The sequence below is a fragment of the Stegostoma tigrinum genome, chromosome 23 (assembly GCF_030684315.1).
Source record: "Stegostoma tigrinum isolate sSteTig4 chromosome 23, sSteTig4.hap1, whole genome shotgun sequence".
Taxonomy (NCBI): domain Eukaryota; kingdom Metazoa; phylum Chordata; class Chondrichthyes; order Orectolobiformes; family Stegostomatidae; genus Stegostoma; species Stegostoma tigrinum.
In genome coordinates, this window is record NC_081376.1 from 34,610,956 (window position 1) to 34,633,932 (window position 22,977).

At 38.6% G+C, this 22,977-nt stretch overlaps 2 protein-coding genes across 8 annotated transcripts in view; one reads left to right on the top strand and one right to left on the bottom strand.

Moving 5' to 3' along the window:
* LOC125462268 (cytohesin-3) overlaps positions 1 to 6,815 on the top strand; it is a 68,217-nt gene extending 61,402 nt beyond the window's left edge. For 3 of the 4 annotated variants that reach the window (XM_048552107.1, XM_048552108.2, XM_048552106.2), the window contains exons 10-13: positions 1,543 to 1,621; positions 2,777 to 2,848; positions 3,614 to 3,768; positions 5,982 to 6,815. In XM_048552107.1, the coding sequence (XP_048408064.1) occupies positions 1,543 to 1,621; positions 2,777 to 2,848; positions 3,614 to 3,768; positions 5,982 to 6,054 (379 nt within the window). In that variant the 3' untranslated portion in view covers positions 6,055 to 6,815. The remainder of the gene's footprint in view (positions 1 to 1,542; positions 1,622 to 2,776; positions 2,849 to 3,613; positions 3,769 to 5,981) is intronic. The other variant, XM_048552104.1, reaches the window with a different exon arrangement.
* A 3,516-nt stretch (positions 6,816 to 10,331) lies between these two features.
* The window catches only part of usp42 (ubiquitin specific peptidase 42), a 95,814-nt gene continuing 83,168 nt past the window's right edge, over positions 10,332 to 22,977 (bottom strand). For all 4 annotated transcript variants that reach the window (XM_048552055.2, XM_048552056.2, XM_048552057.2 and 1 more), the window contains 4 exons: positions 18,528 to 18,680; positions 15,773 to 15,876; positions 14,001 to 14,068; positions 10,332 to 11,638 (listed from right to left, as the gene is read on the bottom strand). In XM_048552055.2, the coding sequence (XP_048408012.2) occupies positions 14,030 to 14,068; positions 15,773 to 15,876; positions 18,528 to 18,680 (296 nt within the window). In that variant the 3' untranslated portion in view covers positions 10,332 to 11,638; positions 14,001 to 14,029. The remainder of the gene's footprint in view (positions 11,639 to 14,000; positions 14,069 to 15,772; positions 15,877 to 18,527; positions 18,681 to 22,977) is intronic.

Genomic DNA, 22,977 nt, shown 5'->3' on the forward strand with positions numbered 1-22,977 from the left:
AAAAATTGACCAAATCTGCTGCTTGTTCAGAAACTGAAAAGGATTGAATATTACACATTGACAATGAGCTCCTTGTGGTTAACTGTAAGTTTTCAGATCTGCAAACAGTTTATGGTTTCATGATGCACAAAGTGCAAGCAGCTTTCCTGAAACTTCAATGCCAATTACTGCAGTTTATTTCAGGCTAGAGTTTAGTTGACAACTTTTGTTTGAATAATGAAAGTTGAGAACCTCCTAGCTTTAAAATCATCTGGTTATCTTTCTACTTTATATCTTAAAGAACAGGACTAAATCTTTTATAATTAACTGGCTAAATCTGTGATCGAGACTATCTTGTCCCGTTCCCATTATGATTTTGGTGAGGTTGTGGGGGAGTGTTGCTGGAATTGTAGCAGTAAAATTGAATAAACTGGGACTCTTTCTCTTACTGAAGGCCATTGAAGCTTTAAACAGGGGTTCAAAGTTATGGATGGCTTTGCTAGTAAACGAGAAATTCTTTCAGCTGGAAGAAGGGTCAGAGATCAGCTTATGTATAATTACATTGGCAAATAAACATCAATGGGATTAGAACAATTTTTATGTTGCATGTTATCATTCAGAATGTGCTGTGTAAAAGGGTTTTGGGATCAAATTCAATAAAAGGGAAATTGGATAAAGGAACGTTTTGTAGGACGACAGAAAGAACACTGGACTAGAATCAACTGGAAGTTTGAAAGCTGGCAGAGGTGCTTCAAATTCTGAAGTCAGATTTGTACATTGCTGTGGTTTTTGAGGTAGCCTGTCTGTCCATGGCTGAGTAACCCCCAACTCCGACAAAGGAATTGCAGTCCGATCTCAGCCAGGACACAAAGTTACAAATACCCTCTGTCCTGAGAAAAGATGTGGGTTGAAATATAAGGCAGAGTTAAGTTTCTAGATTGCAATCTACCAATTTTCCATATGCTGAGTTACTGTGGTAACAATTTTGTTTAGTGCTGCAGCGCATTGTTCACAAGCTTGTTTTTGTATCTTTGTAACACACCCAGATTCTGATCAGAAGTCTGGTTTTAAAATAGCTACAGATGTTAGTAAAGGAAAGATTTTTTTCTTCCCTCCCTCTCCCTTCTTGCACAGAAAAAGATTTTTTTTAAGAGGGTTGAGTGAAGATCTCTCAGTAATTGGATATGCCAAAACATCCTGGAGATTGAATTAGTTTCAGCTGGTATAAACATTCTTTACTGAGAGCACAGCGCATGAATAAGAAATCTTCTTGTTGGGAAATGTGGCCCCTCTCTGCAAGTTTCCCATGTCTTTCAAAAATAACATTTACATGTCTCTTGAATGTGGAGAGGAAAATATATATAATGCCACAGATCACTTGTGGACTTAAACAGATGGGATTTCTAGCAAGAATATTTTAATTGGCTTATTAATTGTCATGTGTAGTAGGAAAGAAAAAAAAGTATGGATATACTGCATTAGTCATCTGAGATTTTTTAAAAAGGTGTTTGTGTTAAAGGATGTGTGTTTTATAGCTAATGCTTCTAAAACTTAATTTACATCAGGAGGACGAGTAAAAACTTGGAAACGTCGATGGTTCATTCTTACAGATAACTGCCTCTATTACTTTGAGTACACAACAGTAAGTTTTGAGTTTGTGGAATATTACATTATTTACACAAATAGACTAATTAAAATTAACCAATTGCAATGATTGTGTTAAGACTGATGAAATATTTCAAGTGCATGAAATTTAATTGGTTTATATTTGCATCGTCGTAAAAACTTAGGACTTGGGATCAGGAACGGGCTCTCTGGTCCTTCAAGCCTCCTGTGCCATTCAGTAAAATCAGAGGCTGATCTGGTCATGGTCTCAACTCCGCTTGCCTGTTTGCACCATATTAATCCTCAACTCCCTTTCAAAACTCTTAACACAGCCTTGGTTAAATTTAAAGACCCTGCCTTCTGTGGAAGAGAATTCTCCATAATGAGCTTCATCTCTCTCTTGTTGTACCAAGACATCCAGATTGCTACAGTCTCTCTCCTTTTAAATAGCATACTACCTTTCTATTCTTTCTGCAGAAATAGATAATTCAGATTTACCCACCTTCTACCCCATCTGGCAATTTATTGCCCACTGAGTTAACCTGTCAGTATTTCTTTGCCTATCCTCGGCATCCTTACCTTCTATCTGTGACCTCAGTGTTTCCTTCCAGAGCCTCTGAATTCGAATACTTTCTCTATGACAGTTTCCTCATTTTGTCCTTAGGCATCTTGAATTCTGGTGTTGCATGTGCCATTTTCCAGAATCTAAAACTTTAAACAGAGCTATTGGTTATCACCCAAACCTGCCCCATGACAACATTCAGACAAAGATTTGTGGAGAATACATCAGTATCTTCATTTTGCAATTAGTTTTCCTTCTTCATCGTCATTGCTCTTTCTTCATCCAGCTCTTAACATAGCTATACGATGAGTTCATGTGGGCTTGTGATGGGTTTATAGGACAGATAGAACTTGTTTCCAATTTTAGCTGTACTGTTTTATTTTCTAGAGCTAATTTCCAAACTAAATACAGATGTGTAAATATGTCACTAATTAAATGCATATGCCAGTGATGGCACCACATTATCTCTGCTAGTAAGTACATTATATGTTGGGTCAGTTGCATGTGGAAGTGAAGCTTTTATAAAAGAGAGTTAGGTATGCGATGTGATCCAGCGAGCTAAGTAAGTGTATTAGAATTCAAAGCCCTGGTGTTGCATTTTGAAATCCTTAAAATAATTTATTATCACAGGACAAAGAACCTAGAGGAATAATTCCTTTAGAGAATCTCAGCATTCGGGAAGTTGAAGATCCAAGGAAACCTGTGAGTAAGCTTCTTTTGAATATATGATATTGGGTTGTGTGCAATCTTTTGGAGTAAATCAAAGTATTTGACAAATTTGAAACAACAACGTAAAAGTGCCACTTTACAGGATGTGTTTTTAGTTAGTCTTCACTTAGGCACCAGACTTGAGAATGAATTTTAATCTCAAATATTAATCCTCCAGGTTGAATTGTAAGGTGCCTGAGAGAGCAGTTAATTCATGCTTGAAATCCATTGTTGTACCCAGACTGACTGCAGAGTTTTTCCAATGTTTTAGGCATACTTCACTGGGCAAAGGATAGTATAGAACAAACTTGAAGCTTAGTTAGTTACAGCATGACCATAATCTATGCATGCCTGTTTCCCTCCACAATTTTAAACCCTGTTAATTCTTCCTTTCCTGAATAAACAGTAATACTAGTACTTTAACTAAATATAAATAATTTTGAGAAAGGGGAAGGAAAAGTGCCAAAATTGAATTTGCTGATAGTAAGCATCTAACCCATGTTACACAGTTTATGAGATGAACACTGAGCAGGAAGGAACAAGGGTGGGGACCTCTGTATCATGTCTTAACTGGAAGATGGCACTTCCAACAATGCAGTACACTCTACTGCTTTGGCATGTTGAACCTAGATTTGTGTTCAAATGCAGGATAGGACCTAACCTGCAGATTTAACAGAAGTGCTACCAGCTGAGTTACAATTGTCTCTTTGTTACTGTCAATTTGTTGCTGTTTTAACATTAGATTGTTCTGTTCCTCAGAACTGCTTCGAGCTTTTCAATCCCAGCCATAAAGGTCAGGTAATCAAAGCCTGCAAGACTGAAGCTGATGGTCGGGTAGTTGAAGGTAACCATGTGGTTTACAGAATATCTGCACCGACACCAGAGGAAAAAGATGAGTGGATAAAATCAATCAAGTATGTATAAGTTTGGATTGAATATTCTTTGTCCTCAGCATATGTAACTCTTTGCCAAGTATCACACATTTCCTTGTCAACAAAGGAATGTCAGACTTGGTATTGAATTGTGTTTTAGTCTTCTGTATATCACATGAAAGGGGCAAATAGGTTAATTTTTTGAAATTACTAGAAGAGCCACAGTGGGAGGGAAATGACTGCTGGATTATGTATATAATTGCAGATAGCTTTACAAAAATGAATTGACTGCAGCCTGTGGCTGCTCTGCTTGGGACAGCATCCATCTTATAGTTAGTTCAATAGTTTGCTAACTTTTACCATTAACAGTTCTAAAAATGCCACAGGAACCTTAGCTGATTATCAGTTATGAGCACTAAGTTATTTTATTTTGAAGTAGCCTGTTCAAAGAGGTTATTACACAGCTTTGGAGCTGGTGGGACTTGAACTGGCTTGACCGCTGCATTACAGCAGCACTTCAAGATTTGAACTCAGACTTATTCAGGTCTGGTAAATTTCATGTGGCTTAGTAGTTAATTCAACAGGTACGTTATAGTAAAGACAGTGGTCTAGTGTAGATTGACCAAGAATCTAGGCATGAGATTTTAGACTTAGTTCCATTTGAAGATCATTTAAATGTAATGGTTGTCAGGGAGTAGGGAACAATTCCTTCAGGAAGCAACAAAAGATTTCAGCAGAGAGCAGACATTAAGGAAATACTTTGCTAGTGAGGTGACTAATGTGGACAATAACACACCTTTTTAAACTGAAAAGTACAGCTGTATGGAGAAAAAAAGTATGCATTTTGGATTTCTCTAGCAAATACCCAAGAAAGACTAGTCTGCCTGTACTAACTTTTGAAGGTGTGCGTGCTTTTGAGTAGAACTTGGGCCAGTTGTTCTTGTTCTTAATGGGTGTTGTTTATGAAGAAGCAGTCTCATTGTTTCCTAGACCACTGAAATTAGGTTTGTAGGGCATTCAGTATTATTTCACTACAAATGTTAACCTCATGGAGTTGTTCGTTGGTTCGCTGGGCTGACTGGTTTTCATGCAAACTCCCTTTTAGGTGACATCGTCAGTGCTGCGTTGTTGTTCTGTCCTACTCTGAATTTATATGGTCTGGGCTCTGGTCTTGTACCGTAGTGCTAAGTAGGTGGGGTCTATTTTGGCATATTTGTTAATTGTATGAGTGGTTGAAAACCAGGCCTCTAGGAATTCTCGTGCAGACAAGCACAAGAGTTCCTGGAGGCCTGGTTTTCAACCACCCGTGCACTTTATAAACATGCCGAAATAGATCCCCTCTGCATATCACCACGGTACAAAACCAGAAACCAGACTGCCCACCATGACAGACCAGAACCAACCACAACGTGAGCTACAGATCTTTGTTAAAACGCTAACCCCCTGGAGTGAGTAATTTGCCCTAAAGTTGGTGTAAACATTTTGGTACTGTACCTTAACTGCAGTGACCAATATATGGTCAAAGTATATCTCTGACGACTTTATCCATGTTACAACAGTACTCCATTATTCAGTATCACCATAGAAACCCTACAGTGTGGAAACAAGCCATTTTATCCAACAAGTTCACACTGACTGTACGAAGACTGCCCCCCCCCTCCCCCAACATCTCTGTAACCCTGCAATTTCCACAGCCAGATCACCTAACCTGCATATCCTTGGACTGTGGAAGGAAATTCATGCAGACATGGAGAATGTGCAAACTCCACATGGACAGTCACCTGGGGCTGGAATTGAACCCAGGCCTCTGGTGCTTTGAGGCAGCTGTGCTAACCACTGAGCCACCGTACCACCCACTATAAATTTATGCATAAGGCAGCTATGCGTGGATGCTAATTTGGGAGTGTGCACAATTCCAAATATGATCATTACGTAGCATTCACGTATTACGTCATAATCCAAATCCTGTACTTCCCATGCTCAGATTGGGGTGAGGGAATGCAAGACAGGAGGAATCCCCCACAGCAAGGGGTTAAGACAGCCCAGAAGCCAAAGATGGAGGCATGAGGTGACTGCATCCAGATTATACCTTCTTGTAATGGCACATTGCAGAAGGCAGTGAACAGTGGCCTCTCCCCATCATAAGAGACTGGGGGTAACGTGGAAGTTGCCAGACAGGCTGTATCTTGATGCTTAACTTCTCAAAAAAAATCTGATGTGGACTAACAAATAATTGTGTTGTGTTTTTAATATAGAGCCAGTATCAGCAAGGACCCCTTCTATGACATGCTAGCCACTAGGAAAAGGAGAATCGCCAATAAAAAGTAACCCTGCACAGGCATACCAGCCCCTAGGTGCCTGTTGGTGCCGAACCATATACCAGTCTTTGGAAGCTTTTTAAAACAAAATGAAGGAAGCTACATGAACTCCAAAAAGGTGGATTGGTTTATCTGGCATTCTTCTGCCTTGCTTTTCTTTTTAGAAAAAAGTGTTAAGACAAGACATTCAACCAAGGCAAGGTGCAGCTGTATGAAACTCTGTTACTACAATTAAAAAAAAACATTTTTGCACAGGAACTGTTTCTTTCTAGGGGTAAATATGACGCAGCATATCTGACCCAGCTGGCCTGAGGCCAGAGTGCAGGTGGTTGGATGACTTTTTTTGCATAAACAAGTTAGCTACATCTACACAAGGAAAAGCAATTGTTTTTATCAACATATTTTTATCAATTTATATTCCAAAACTGTAATCATTAATTTGAAAGGAGAATAAACAGCTGTAAAATACTTTAAATATTGCTAGAATGAGTGAAACTATGTAGAAAAACATTAATAATTCTTGTTAAAACCGGAAAGCCATGGAGTACTGCTGTTTTCAGCATAAGTGCAGGCTGTTCGCACCAAGAATGATCATAATATATAACCTGCAGTATAACATGGTAATTGTATATTTATTTTCTTAGTCTAATTGCAAAATGTTTGTATTGTAATTGTTAAAAAAATCTAATGCCTTTAAGTTATGTGTAAATATTGTACAGATTTCATTTTGTTGATACTAAAATATTACAATACTTAAGATTATCAATGGACTGCCGAAATAAAAACCTATTATAATTGGAAAATGGATCTGTCTAGAAAGTGTACTCTGATTTGGAAGTGGTAAAGAAGCAACAAAGACTATGACAAATCTATTTGTGCTGGTTCCAGTTGATCAACTTAATGTTGGATTCTACCCACTGTTTGTACATACTACATAGTGGAAATCAATCAAAGTCACAGAAAAACCACCAGATTTATACAGGCTAAAACTAAAGAGATTTATTTACACTTAACATACAGATAACACCATTTATAAAATACAGCAGTACATTTTTTAAAAAAAATTGCGCATATATTTTAATTATCTGGTGTTAACTGCAAGAGAAATCATGACATCAGGATTTCACATAGAAGCCACATACCCGCAAAGTGTAGGAAAATTAATGTCATAGAAATGGTAATTTTGGAAGAAAATAATTGAATTGTATATTATAGGTTTTTGGATTATAAGCCAGTGATAGATGGGAAACCTTTGCAATGGATTCAGAACTCTCGACAACTATCATAATAAAATTTATAAAATGGAGAACAACAGATTGCATTTGGGTCTCAGAAGGAGGAGGAACCAGATTTGTAAGGAGGATCAAATTCTTTTATACTCCTACTTCTATATTCACTTGATTACACCATGTAGGTTATAGTTGGTTGTTAACGGAAGAATGCTGTAATTATCTGCACAATCACGGCACTTCCTACGGATCTACATAAGGTCTTTTCATAGTAATTCATTGTGTTCTGAAGTGCTTTACAATTTGAAGAAAGACATTTTATTAACTTCTTGAAATAGGTGCAGTTTTAAATGAATAAAATTAAAAAGTTACACTGGCTGTACAAAATTGAATATCGATCAGAAATATAATATTTTACCCCATTTCTCTCAAACAGGGTGCACAGTAATTGGTAATAGACAAATTTAATGTTCCTGTACCCCTATATATAAATAATTTTAAAAAAACATAGTCTTTAGTGCCCTTAAATCAGAGTCATCTACTTCTTGTACTTAAATGGTCAGTGCATTAATTCACTGACAATGGTTTCTAATCAAAGTACGTTTCTGAAAAAGATTTGTACAAAATTTGTTCATTTATTGCAATCTGAGGCCTAGAAATTGCAATTTTTTTCAACATTGTCAAATTCGTAAAGCTTATGGACTACTAAGAATTGATTTCTAGATCTTTTATCCTACATTGTGATACAGTTCAACTTCTTGGTAATCAATTCTACATACTGGTCCTGCCCCTTGGTAATCAATCAATATTATATTACCTACCTTTTGGCAATGGTCCTTTTCCTTTCTCGAACACAGTATAGCTTCTAAATGCAAGTATAATAGGCCACAGGCAACAGCAAAGGGTTAAATTCTATTGATGACATTTTCCTTTTTTCCATCCCTGCTCCACTTAGATCTCTGTTCTGGCAATGTTCCTGTTCTTTTAGAAGGTAGAAGTGGTTGACAAAGGTAAAAGATAAAGCTTTTAAATACCAATTTGGAAGAAAAGGCAACACAGGTTTATGCCTGTGACCTTTACTAATTCAGAATCATAGTAAACTAATAAATATTAGGTATTATTTGAGAGGAGTATCTTGGTACAGCATTCCATGTAACATAAAACACCTTACTATGCTCTACCTGACACCAAAAGCAACTAAAATTTCAATTGCCAACAATTGCTTAGACTCAGAAGCCTTGTGAATGATTACATGTCTGAATACCATGTTTCCATCAGATAAATGAACAAGTGCACCTCTTAAACTGTCTGGGACATCTGTGGACAGTCCTGCCCATGAAGGTTAATTATTCCAGACAGTTCTGAGTCAGACATGAAACCGTGAGACTGATTGCTCTGTTGAAACCCTTTCGTGAGGCATTCCTACCATCATGATAGCTTGGCATCAGGGGAAGCGGTCGTATAAAGCTCTTTTGCTGTAGTCAGAACAGGCTTTGCATCTTTGATATCTTAGCAAAATGCAAACATGCAACAGGTTTATTAGTGGCAGGGGAAGATTCATGGCAAGGCAGATCTTGACTTCAAGTTTCAGTGTCGATCAGAGGTCAAAATCTAGACAGCTAGATAAACACAATCCAAACAGGAACTCCCAATCTTTCCACGAGGAGGAAGCCGTCATCTCAGATTGTGTTAGCTTTGAGGGGATTGGTGGGGGAGAGTAAGACAATACTAAAGGCTTTATCATGCCAGAATCCATAGTTAAGAATGTGATAAAGCAGAAGAGCTTGTTTTCATAAGGAGGACACATATACAATTAGGTGAGTCATCAATTCAATGAGCTGGCACAGGTTGCGAGGATGAATTACACCCTTCCTCTCGTGCTGAGAGTCCATGTGCATAGATTTAAAAGCAGAATCCTGAGATACCTTAGCCTGATATATTTGAAGAATATCCTCCATCCAGGGACCACAGAGAATTAAATTACACCAAAGTAGCAAACTCATACACACCTTAACCCAGCCAATTACATCAATTCCTGCTTTTGAGTTTTAGTCCTCTAAGCTGACTTTTGGATAGACTCTTCCAAAAAAAATTTCAGCTTGTACCGAAGAAATGTTTTGGCCATGAAGGAAGTTGTGAGTGTTACACACAACTACATGTTAGCTTTCTGGTATTTCAACAACAAAAAAACATTTTTAGCTGGTGGATTGTTTCTGCTTCAATAACAATATCAACACCCCCAAGGGGCAAGTCTGGTTGGGGAGTCATTTCCCCAACATGGTAAGATTATGTTTTTCCAGAAATAATTGTAAGTTCTTTTAATGTCTTATGTTATTTTCAATTAAAAACATTAGATCAGTGAAGAGACTTTTATTAAAAGGTAAACCCAGAAAACAATTTCTTTTTTGACAAAATATTTTTAACATAAACATGTTTTGGGCTCTTTTAAATAAGACAGGCAAGGCTTCTTTCACCCATTTGTATGGTAAATCAGGCAGATGAAGTATAATCTTTGACTTGTGTGGAGTTGGCAAAAAAAAAGGGTGGCAGCAGTACATCTGTCCCATGTCCCCACCTTGGGTCTGGACCTGGTAAGGTCGCCAAGCCATGTAGATTGTTCAGGTTTTGATAATCTAGGCAGGGTTACCAGCACTTGTAACCCAGAATGAGCTAGTGCCTTTAAGGGATTCACTTCAGACATTGGAAAGGTTCTGTGTCATCTATGATTCATGGTGAACACTCAGAAGTTACCAGTAAAAGCCAAATGTCAAGTCAGAAAAACCCAGTGAAGCTATTTAAAAAAAAGTATTTTTTTAAACTTACTTGCAGCAGGTAAAGAGTAAAAGCAACGAAAAGTAGAGGACAAAAAGGTGGCATCAGAACCTCCAAGCAACAAAGGACAACTTGAAATGGGGATCATTTCAGGACACACTGTTTTTCACTCCTGATTAAAAAATTACACAATCTTAAACCACTGTCAAAGGTGATGCTGTTCTTTGGGTTACATGTACATGTGTTGATTTGTACAAAGTGAAAGCAAATGCACTAACACGTTGCCTTGTATACACATTTCTTTTCAGCTTTACTTCATATTTGTACATTCTACAAATTTCACATGCTACAGTACAATATGGGCAGATGGTGGATTGTCCATCCAAAAAAGTCTCGACCAACCCAATTAAACTTAAACATATTTCAGCACAGCTCTGAACCACACACACTTTTTAATAATCACACGGAATACAATTTTGTTTTCACTTGTTTTCCTGATACAGGACCGAAGTTGAAATAGCTGGTATCACAGTTGAGTGTGTCTCAGTTTTAATATAATTTATAGGAACATTCCTGTCTGTAACTAGAAATACTTAAAGTGACTTTTCACCTGTTAATAAAAGGGTAGGAAGCACATAATGTGCGAGAAAAGGCAATTGGAGATAAAGCCCAGCATAAATGCACACCAAGATCCTTTGGAATCCTTCTAGGGCAGCGGATTCATTTCTTTAAAGGTCAAGATTAAACAATACTTTCAAGAAACAATATGTACATATCAATAGTTTTACCCTAGGGAACATTTTTAAAAAAAGTACAGTTGTACAAAGTGTGCAGCAATTTAGAAGTGTAATACTACAAGAATTTACATCCTAAAGCCCCATTGTTGCATAAATTATAACTTAAAATATGAAAATACAACTAAATCACATTTTAAAATTAAAGCTCAAGAACTGGAACAAATGCTCCAAATTCAATACTCTAGGTTACGTACTTTTGAAAGTCATTAAAAAATTTCTAGTTCAGACAGTAACCCAGTATAGAGAAGTCACTGTACCGAATTTGATCAAATTTAAACTATTCTACTCCTCTTATGACTGCTTTGTTCATGAAAAACTTTGGATTCAAAGTTTAGTGCTTGGTTTATTCGAACAAACCAATGATTTCACAGTCTGTTGCGCTGTTCTGGTTTTCAAATAGCCATTTCCTGGTCCTTTTTTTTGCACCAGTTTGCACCCGATATTTAACCACTAAAAATGACACACAACATGAATAGTAATCAAACCTGAGTCTGTGGCTGAGCAGCATTCGAGTCTTTTAAAAAAAAAATTCCAGGGTGACCATTTATAAATTACAGATATTTATACAGTATTTGTACAGTGTTCATCAAGGAACAGAAACTAACAATCCATTTCGGATTTTTCACTAAATGTGTAAATAAAAAAAATTTTCCAAGAAGAAAACGACAGTTTTCCCACCCAGTTGGTAAAATTCTGTACAGTATTTTAAGGAATAAAGCACCACGTTCTGGATAGCGAAGTGAAAGTTCTTCGAAGATTTCGTCTCTTGCAGAGATTGTTTAACCTAGTCATATATCTGAACAAAAACAGAGAAGATGATATAATCAGACTCCGCGTCAACTAAAATGGAATAAGTGGTTTCCCTGCTACCAGTACACCAGGACTCTTTGTGAGCAGAGTGACGAATCTTGCTGAAATTCCTACTCACTTACAGTATCTGAATTTTTTCATATTACTGTACATGAATTATGATTGGTTGCTGATTCAGCCAGTGACGTAGACCCACCTATCAAGGTTTGGGGATCTAATCACACAATAGAGTTACAGCACCTGCTGCCTAGCAACAAAGTCACTGGTGCTAAAAACAAAAACAGCAAAACTAGGCAGACAGCTTCTTCTGTGCCACAATGCCTTTGCAATATCAAAGTTAATTAACTAGGATGTCAGCATCATTACATGTTTAAACACTGATTTTAATATTTTGTAATTTTAAAAAAAGCACCAAATTTATTATCAAATAGAAACAAAGTGCAGAAAATCTGCAAAATGAGGCTAAAAACCAGAAAAAAAAGGGAGACCATTGGATCAACAAATGGTCACGAAGATGACAATAAGTTTCCAGGGAACACAAATACAAAATGAATTCCTTAGTCCTTCAGAGAGATCACTGATAGAAGGTAAAACGTTCCATTAGATGTAGACAAACAGAATATGATTTCAGATGCTGCAATCATGGATTAGCTAAGGAAGTTGAAGGTAAGCAAGACTCTGGAGTTATGGGGATGATCTAACACAGTAAACCCAAGGGAAATTAATAAAAAAAAAACTAACATTATTAAAGTGACAAGAGCAAGAAATTACAGGAAAAAAATATACAATTCAGATCAGCACTGCATCACCCCTCACCAAACATTTAACAATGTGATTACTCTTAAGTTAATGAGTACAGAGTCACCAGCAGGAATAATGACCAGTTAATTTTGTTTTGCTGCTTCTCAATTTATTTTTGAAGTATTTGATGTATATCTGTAAAGATGACACACAGCAAACAGACTGTGGCATCAGTTGAGGACAGCCTAGGAAAACTGCAGGTCTTTCCATTAAACCAGAGTTGGTGAAGCCCTGTTTAAAATTAAAGCTCTTTTGGGTAAGAACCAGTTTGAATGGTACTCAGAAACCACACGGCACAGACTTAAGATTGTCATCAGGCGAAGGGAGAGTTGAGCAGAGGTTTTACGTAATACAAAACATAGAACCATTTTTTGTAAAGCTATTAGGAACTTTTATCCCATTGGATAAAGATTCAGAAAAACATTTTGGAGGCGAAGGGAGGGACTCTGTACAGCCATATCAGTGGCAAACAAAGAAAACAAAATTGAAGATTAAACCTCAAATCCAATAAAACACAAATCACACCACAACGCCACCTCATATGATGACTCAGTTACCTCTTCTGAACTCTAGGATGTTAAAATTTCACTTCTCAGGTACAAGACTTGCCTTGCTACTTCTTATGATACCTTGTATAGTGTATCCAAAATTCTATTTTACGCACCAGCCTCAAGTATTTTAATCAATAGGATACTTGAGCCATTAGGCAGTGTCAAGTGTGTACCTTCCAATTTTACAGAATATTAGGACTACACTCCGCTGTCTCTGTGCATGGTTACAATACCTGCAGAGCTATGAAAAAATCAGTTAAAGCAGCACTCATTTCATCCTTTAGATTCTAGGCTACATGTTATCTGGTTTAGGAATCTTCAGGATTCTTAGGCTTTTCAGTTTTTACACACAATATTTTTTCCAGCATGTCTGTTTATAGAACATCTAGGCTCTGTAGCAATTACTGGAATCTGTCGACAATCTGTCCCCTTTTGGGAAGGGATGAAGATTCCAATTGCTACATCATGAGTTTTGTGCATTAGATTTCCTAATCTGTTCTTTCATCTTCAATCTACTATTAACTTTAAGGTCTTATAGGTATTAACCAATTGTCTCATTTTCTAATACTTCCTTTAGTTGATCCTTAGATTCCATCTGACTAAATCTCTCTGCTCAGCATTTGTTTATTTTAAAACAAAGTAAAAAATGCCTTCCAATCCATTATTAAACCACTTCGAATCAAAAACATGCCGAGTTTAACAAGGCATTTCTTTTCCCCCAGGTCTGGCTGTTTTAAGACCTTAAATAGTATGGATTTTCTTCCGTTCGAATTTAAAGTAATGATTTGCTCATTAATTTTTCCCAATTATCAAAACACTTAAAACTATACTTTTACCAGTTCACTGTTTCCAGCTCCAGCTTTGACTTTAAAATCCACATTTTATAGTACAAAGTTTTCTGGCTCTCAAAGTTAATCTCTCATGTTCTGGTACAAGAATTCATGCAATTATTTAAATTACCAAAGACTCATTCATTTGTAGTTTTTAATCACTAACCTGAATTAAAATTTCTTTTGCATGCAGAGTCAGTGCGCTTTCTGCTCTTCAGATCTCTTTTCACCAGTCTGTTAAAAAAAGTAACCATCCATTTCATTTGCTTATGGTTTTCTAGGTCATGGCCCATTATTAATGCAATGTTTACAAGTGCATTAATTCATGAAATACTTGAAATACTGTCACTTACGCTAGTGAGCGTTTTTAAGAAACAATTCTGAAGGGTCCTTCACCAAAAGATTACTTCTCAGGGAACTTTTTAAAAAAAAACCGCCTTGAGCAAAGTTGGAAAATGAGACATTTGCACTTAAAGGCAGCCCCCAGTTGCGAATGTGTTCTGTCCCCGAGTCTGTTCGCTAATTGGAACACAATGCAGGACAGTAAAAAGCAGATGCTTGTTAAGTACAGGAAATGTTTGTATGTCGGATATTTAAAATTATACCCCCCCCGTACAGGATCATGTTAAGCACAAGCTTTCGTAAGTCAGACATGTGTAATTGGGGGCCCTCTGTATTTCTCATCAGCTTTGACCACATAGATCACAATCTCAAAACTGAAAGGAAAATATTTTCAGGTTACTGAATTAAGACCAAGTTTCTTTAAAGCAGAAGCACAGATGTAATGAACTGAATGGTCTTCCTTCTTTTCTGTCTCATGATTTCATAGCTCTCCCCTGGCGGATCTGATTTGAAGCTGATTGAGCTATTTCTACTCTCACATCTTATCAACTTCAGGAGAGAAGACTGGAGGATAAGATGAAATGTATTTTTTAGGATTTTTAAAAAGTATATAGTGAAGCAGATAGACATAAATAATGTCCTCTGGTGGCAAACTTGAGAATGAACAGACATGCTTTAAAATTAAAACTAGGCTGTTTGGGGAAAACTAGAAAGCAGCTTTTCCCCTGGGGTTTTAGAAAATTGGAATTTTCAAATCTCTGGATATTTTAAGATTAATAGCTATAACTTTTGTTTAAAAGAGTATTGGGGAAACTGAGCTATAGCAAATCTACCATTATGGCTCATTGGGCCGAATGGCCTGTTTCTGCACCATAGGGATTCTATATGATCTAGTTGAATTGTGCAGCAGGTAAGGAGGATTGAATTGCCTCTTCCGGTTCCCAATTCCTAGAGGTAACATTCTGTTTAATGCTCTAGTTAACTGCCATTTATCAGATCGGGATTTAAAACATTGTAGTTTAGTTTGTTGCTAATCTGAGCAATTCACTCAAAAACACAATCAAAATCAGACTGTCACAAGAAATCCACTTGGGAAATAACTAGTAAATAAATATGTTCTGGATGTGAGTTTGCTTGCTGAGCTGGAAGGTTAGTTTTCAGACGTTTCGTCACCATTCTAGGTAACATCATCAGTGAGCCTCCAACAAAGCGCTGGTGTTATGTCCCGCTTTCTATTTATCTGTTTAGGTTTCCTTGGGTTGGTGATGTCATTTCCTGTTCTTTTTCTCAGAGGATGGTAGATTGGCTCCAAAAAACACATTTTCTCAGAGGATGGTAGACTGATTTGGAGCCAAAGAACAGGAAATGACATCACCAACACAGGAGATGACATCACAAACCCAAGGAAACCTAAACAGATAAATAGGAAGTGGGACATAACACCAACGCTTCGTCGGAGGCTCACTGATGATGTTACCTAGAATGGTGACGAAAAGTCTGAAAACTAACCTTCCAGCTCAGCGAGCAAACTCACATCCAGAACCTCAACCTGAGCTACAAATCTTCTCAAAACTCGCTAAACAATTATGTGCTCACCTTCCACCTTGTAGTATCCCTAAAGGAACTAACACTAGTCAGATTGTTCCTGTTGTCCGCTGGACCACATTCTTTGTAGCCATGTGAATAGTGCTTTTCTCGTACTAGCAACAGAAATCAAAACAAAATTTATGTCAATTATTAAAGCATTTAATCAGCTTTCAAATGTTTTATTTTTAGTTAACTCCGAATTAGGATCTACATAATAAAAATAAGACTGCACAAAACTAGAACATGGGCTAAAATGGTAGTCCCTGGATGAATTGCCATCACCTTACTAGATGGAACTTAGGCAAACAAAATAGTAAGCTCTTCAGCTGACAGAACCACACAGAGGGGAACAAAGTTAGCGCGTGGGCGGCTTATTCTTCAGTCTGCGCAGTTGATGTACCAGCAATGCTGATATTAATATTTTAATTGGAATACATAATTTTACATTACTGTTAGAATGAAAAGATATAAAGATTTTAAACAGTATTGTAAAATCACTTAAAAAGGTTATTGCAGTACAAGTAAAAGTACTCTAAAATTTCATAGTCTGTCTTTCAACCTAAGCTCTTGGCAACTGCTAAGTTTTAATTCTCCATTTGGGGAAAAAAAAACAAAATAAACAACTTTGAATTTCAATCCTAGGGGGAGCACAAACCAACCAAACCAGTTCACTGGCTTAGAACCAGCCACCTGTTTGCGACAGGGAGTGTAACGACAGAAGGTACCGACAGGAGGGCAATCTAAATTGAAGCTCTGTTGTCAAGTCACCCACGTAGTAATCAACAAAACAGGATTTGAGAGTAATTTAAAGCTCTTGCCAGTGGAGGAAGCACTGTAAATTTCTCACTGTGCAACCTCTGATGGCAACAAGTAATTCCAAAAGCATGATGGGCCAAATGGCTTTCTTTTACTAAAATAAAACAAAGAACTAGGAATGCTGGAAATCTGAAACAAAACAAATTGCTGGAGAAACTCAGGTCTAGGCAGTATGGGAGAGAAATCAGAGTCAGTGTTTCAGCTCTGAGTAACCCTTCTTTGGAACTGACAGTAGTTGATGTTTTTGGGAGGCACTGGGAAGTGCGAAGGGAGATGAGAGTAAGTGGTAGGTGGAAACAGAGCCCAGGGAGCGAAGGCCAGTTAGGCAGACAAAGGGATGGATAATAGTAAGCCAAGGAGAAAGAAAAGCTGATAATAAATATACAAGTTTGTGAAAATGGGATGGGTGTGCTGAAAGCAGCCCGTACTTGGGGGTTACAGGACACAGAGGTGGCATCCAAACCTGAAAATGAGATGCTATTCTCCTAGCTGGCACTGAGCTTGATGCAGCAATTTTGGCCAGGGAATATGGAACTGCGTTAAAGTGCAACTGTAAAATGGGTGTTCTGCAAAGTAGTCATCCAGTCTGAGTTTCATCTCCCCACAGGTTTCTCCCCACAACCCCAGTCTCCAGCATATATACACCACCTTTTCCTAGCTACTGTCAGTCTGAAGGAGGGTCACTAGACTTGAAATATTGACTCTGCTTTCTCTCCTCAGATGCTGACAGACCTCAATTTCTCCAGCAATGTGTGTTTTGGCTTCTTTTACTCTTTCAAAAGGAACATTAAACAAGTTGGACAGTCCTGGTGGCTTTATATAACACATCAAATGGTCAATGGAAACTTATCGAACTGAAACAAAAACCTGTCAAAATGAAATCAGAATCTTGTTACCAGGATTGAACAGCTTCTTTCTACACTAAGGTTCAATGACTTAAGTAAGAAACAAAGAACAGACCATTTGACCCACCATTCAGTATAATAATTGTTGCCATGTTCCTTTCTATTATGCAAGTCCTTTGATTCTGAAAGACTATGTCTTCCTCAGTCTTGAAGAAATTCATAATGGAGCTTAACAACTCAAGGTAGGCAATTCTTAATATTTGTAATCTTCTGGGTTTTTTCGGTTTCTGGCCTTTGACCCAAATGATTGGCCACATTTACCTGTGGCTGTGTTGTAGATTCCCCAGGTTCCTTTCCCTCAAGAAGATCTAGCGACCATTAAAACTGAAGTTGAAAAATTGTAGTCACATGTAGGCTAGACCAGGTAAGGATGGAAATTTCCTTCCCTAAAGGATAATAGTGAACCAGATGGGTTTGCCCTGACAATCGATAATGGTCATCATTTGTTTCTTACTTCCAGATATTTATCGAATTCAAATTCCACCACCTGCCATGTTGGGATTCGAACCAGAGTCCCCAGAACATTATCTGGGTCTCTGGATTAACAGACCAGCGATAATACCACTAGGCCATCGACTCCCCACTATGTAGCTCCAGACTTTCAGCAATGTGGTTGACTCTTAACTGCTGTCTGGTGAAGGGAAATGAGCAACTAATGTTGGCAATGCTAACAATACAAACATCCTATATAAAGGAGCACAATTTTTACATTAACTGCCCCAGAGATTCAATTCTGAAGAGGTGTCATGTCAGATTGAGAGGTTAGCTCACTCACTCTCCACAGGTACTGTCACACTGCTGAGTTTTTCCAGCATCTTCTGTTTTTATTTCAGATTTCTAGCATCTGCATATTTTGCTTTATTTCAATGAACAGGAATAGATTGCTTCTCTTGCTAACTCTGGTATTGTTCAGCATCACCTTTTTAAGTGCTGAACTTCTCATGTGCAGACTTAACAATTCTAACCTCTCAGCTCAGGACTGATAAGGAAGCAGAAACACGGAGGAAAACTAATGTCAAATATTACCATAACAGTAAGCTTACAGTGTTCTTTATCAAATTTTGAATAGGGTTTGTGAGAATCACTTCCATTTTCCAATCTCTGCCTGGACCAGTCAGAAAGAGATCCTGATCCAACATAGTCCAAAAGATGTCTGTTTAAACTTCCATTATGCTCATTCAACATTTCCTCTGAAACTACACAGTAATAAGAAATCATTAGAGAAAGTGGCATCCAGAATTTAAACATATGAAGAATATAACAATTTAGTACAATAATTGAACAGTTCCACTGGCTTTACATTCATCATATTGTAACAAATTCAATTTTTAAAAACAATGATTACGAATAATTGGGAGCTGATATTCTTTATTTGGGACAGGATAAGAACATAGAACAGTACAGCACAGTACAAGCCCTTCGGCCCATGATGTTGTGCTGAACTTTTACCCTAAACCTAAGGTCTATCCAACCTCCACCACCACCTTACACTTATCCATATGCCTATCTCATAGCCACTTAAATGCACTGAATGAGGCCGACTACACTACCTCTCCAGCATTGCATTCCATGCCCCCGACCACTCTGAGTAAAGAACCTAGCTCTGACGTCTCCCCAATATCTACCTCCCCTCACTTTAAAACTATGTCTCCTCATAAAAGCTACCTCCACCCTAGGAAAAAGTCTCTGGCTGTCTACTCTATCTATACCTCTGATATTTTGTATACCTCTATCAAGTGACCTCTCATCCTTCGTTGTTTTAAAGAGAAAAGCCCTAGCTCTCTCAACCTTTCCTCGTAAGGCCTTCCCTCCATTCCAGCCAACATCCTGGTAAATCTCCTCTGCACTTCTTTCAACACTTCCACATCTTTCCTGTAATGAGGTGACCAGAACTGGACACAATACTCCAGAAGTGGCCTAACCCAGCTTTTGTATAGCTGGAGCATAACTTCATGGCTCTTGAACTCAATCCCTCTATTAATGAAAGCTAATACACCATATGCCTTTTTAACAACTCTATCCACCTGGGTGGCAGCCTTCAGGGAACTGTGGACATGAACCGCAAGATCCCTCTGCTCCGCCACACTGCCAAGAATCTTTGTTAACCCTGTGTCTGCTTTCAAGTTTGTCCTTCCAACATGAATCACCTCACACGTTTCAGGGTTAAACTCAACCTGCCAATTCTCAGCCCAGCTCTGCATCCTATCAATGCCCCTTTGTAACCTAGAACAGCCCTCTGCACTGTCCACGTGACCCACCTTCTCAACGTCTGCAAACTTGCTAATTCACCCTTCCACTCCTTCATCCAAATCATTTACAAAAATCACAATTAGAAGAGGACTCAAATCAGATCCTTGTGGTACACCACTCATAACTGAGTAACAGAGAGAGAACACAATACAGCACTTCAGCCCTCGATGTTGCGCCAACCTGTAAACTAATCTAAGCTCATCCCCCTACAGTACCCCATCATCATTCTTATGCTTATCCAAGGATTGTTTAAATGCCCCTAATGTGGCTGAGTTAACTACATTGGCAGGCAGGGCATTTCATGCCCTTACCACTCTCTGAGTAAAGAACCTGCCTCTGACATCTGTCTTAATATTTTCTGTTCACTACCAACCTTCGTCTTCTAAGGATCAGCTAATTCTGTATCCAATCTGCCACATCTCCCCCTATCCCATGCCTCCTTACCTTCTGTATGAACCTACCATGGGACCCTTATCAAATGCCTTAGTTGAATCCACGTATACCACATCCACTGCTCCACCTTCATCCAGCTGTTTGGTCACCTCTTCAAAGAATTCACTAAGGTTTGTGAGGCATGATCTACCCCTCACAAATCCATGCTGACTATCATGAATCAAACTGTGCCTTTCCAAGTGATCAGAATTCCTGTCTCCTAGAGCCCTTTCCAATCATTTTCCCACCACTGACGTAAGACTAACTGGCCTGTAATTTCCAGGGTTATCCTTATTCCCTTTATTGAACAAGGGAATGATGTTTGCCTCTTTCTAATCTTTCGGCACTATACCCGCGGACAGTGAGGATGAAAAGATCATCGCCAAAGGCCCTGCAATCACGACCCTCGCTTCCCATAGAATCCTTGGATAAATCCCATCAGGCCTGGGGGGCTTATCTATCTTCAAAATCCTCAGAATTCCTAGCACAGCTCCTTTACTAACATCAACCTCCTCTAGCCTATCTGCCTGTTTCACAATGCCCTCCTCTACAACTAGGTCCCTCTCAGTTATGAGTACCGAAAAAAAGGATTCATTAAGGTCCTCTCCCATTTCTTTCGGTTCTGCGCACAAATTCCCTTTTACAATCCTTGATCGGCCCTACCCTTTCTCTGGTCATTCTTTTGTTCTGCACATATGTCTAAAAAGTTTTGGAGTTTTCCCTCGATCCCATCCATCAAGGTTTTCTCATGCCCCCTTATAGCACTCCTAAGCCCTTTCTTCAGTTCCTTCCTGGCTAACTTGCATGCCTCTCGAGCATTTTCCATTCCTCTTTTCCTAAATCTTACTCAAGCCTCCTCCTTCCTCTTAACCAGTCGTTTGACCTCTCTCGAGAACCATGACTCCCTCACTCGACCGCATCTTCTCTGTGCACTGGGGACAAACGTATCGAGTTCATGCAGTTTGCATTCCTTAAACAATCTCTACATTTCTGTGGTGCTCTTCCTTGACAGCATCCTTCTTAATTTATGTTACCCAGTTCTTGCCTGAATTGTAATTACCCTTTCCCCAATTATGAACTTTACCCTGCCGTATGTACCTATCCTTATCCATGACTATCGTGAAAGAAACAGAGTTAGATTAGATTAGATTCCTACAGTGTGGGAACAGGCCCTTTGGCCCAACAAGTCCACACCAGCCCTTGAAGAATCCCATCCAGACCCATCCCCCTGTACCCCACACACCCCTGAACACTACGGGCAATTTAGCATGGCCAATCCACGTAGCCTGACATCTTTGGACTGTGGGAGGAAACCGGAGCATCCGGAGGAAACCCATGCAGACACGGGGAGAATGTGCAAACTCCACACAGACAGCCGCCCGAGGCTGGAATTGAACCTGGGTCCCTGGCGTTGTGAGGCTGCAGTGCTAACCACTGAGCCACCGTGCCACCCCAAGTTACCGCCAAAATGCTCTCCTACCAACAGGTCTAACATTTGGCCAAGTTCGTTGCCAAGCACCAAATCCAAAGAGGCCTCTCCTCGTGTTGGTCTATCTACATTCTGCGTCAGGAATCCTTCCTGAACGCACTGGACAAAATCTGCCCCATCTAAACTACAACTAAAAATGTTTCCAATCAATATTTGGAAAGTTGAAGTCACCCTGTGACGTCTGCACCTCTCCAGTATCTGCCTCCCAATCTGCTCCTCTGTAACTATTAGGGGGTCTTTTAAAAAAAACCCCAATAAGTTACTGCTCCTTTTTTTGTTCCTGACCTCAACCCAAAGTGACTCTGTAGATAAAGATAATCAACTGTTTCATTAAGATTCTACTTTTCACAAGTGTGTAGAACACAACAGAGACAGGGCATCAATTCTTCATCAGTCGAGGTTGTCCTTTAAGCTATGAATGAAACCAACCTTACTATTAATGCATTCTAAAATGCAGTCTTAAATTGATTACCGAATGTCTCCTGAATATGCCCTAGGAAACAAATCCAATTCGGCCCAGTTTACTTTTGTTCATCAGAGAGACGCTGGCTGGGTATTTTCCGCTTAGCTCAAAAACTTTACAAAAAAAAGTACTCAATATGGTTTCATGTAGTTAGCTATTCTGAAAATATGCATTACTTTCTATAATTGCTTTCAAGAGTTATTTAATTCAGCCAGAAAATCTAGTCCAGTGCATACATAAATGTTTTTCCAACTGATTAGACAATTTGATACTGGTCCAGGTAATGCAACTTTACTTGGGCATTGGCAAACTGTAATATTTCTTTATGCTTTTTATATTTCATATTCTGCCCTGTCTTACCCTAGCTCCTCTGAAAAACCAGGTGACACTGCCTGGAATACTGCACAAACATTTCCATATCCTGCACTGTGATAAGGGAGAGAATAGCAAGTACTGGTGTGCTACTGGTATCCTACTGCGTTCAACAGTGATTTTGGAATTGGCATTAAGAAGACAACAGGATCTAGTGCAAATATTCAAACAGCCCAAATTCATGCAATACCAGATGGAGCAGCATTTAAGGATCACTAAAGAAATTTGATTACTCTGTTTGCTGTACTGTTTTTGTATCTTTAATGCCATAAATAAGGACTCAGAAGAGTGAGTTGGTTTGGTTTAACCATAGGCTGTGAAGCTGTAGGGATTCTCTCATTTCTCTAGTTTCTTTCAGCCTCACTCAGCCCACACTTCAATGTTAGTTATCCACTGATTTTTCTCCATCTTGTTTTTTTTCAATTGATTTCTTTGACTTTTGTTGGGACAAGGCTGAGACAAGGGTCTTTGTCTCCAGTGTCTGTAC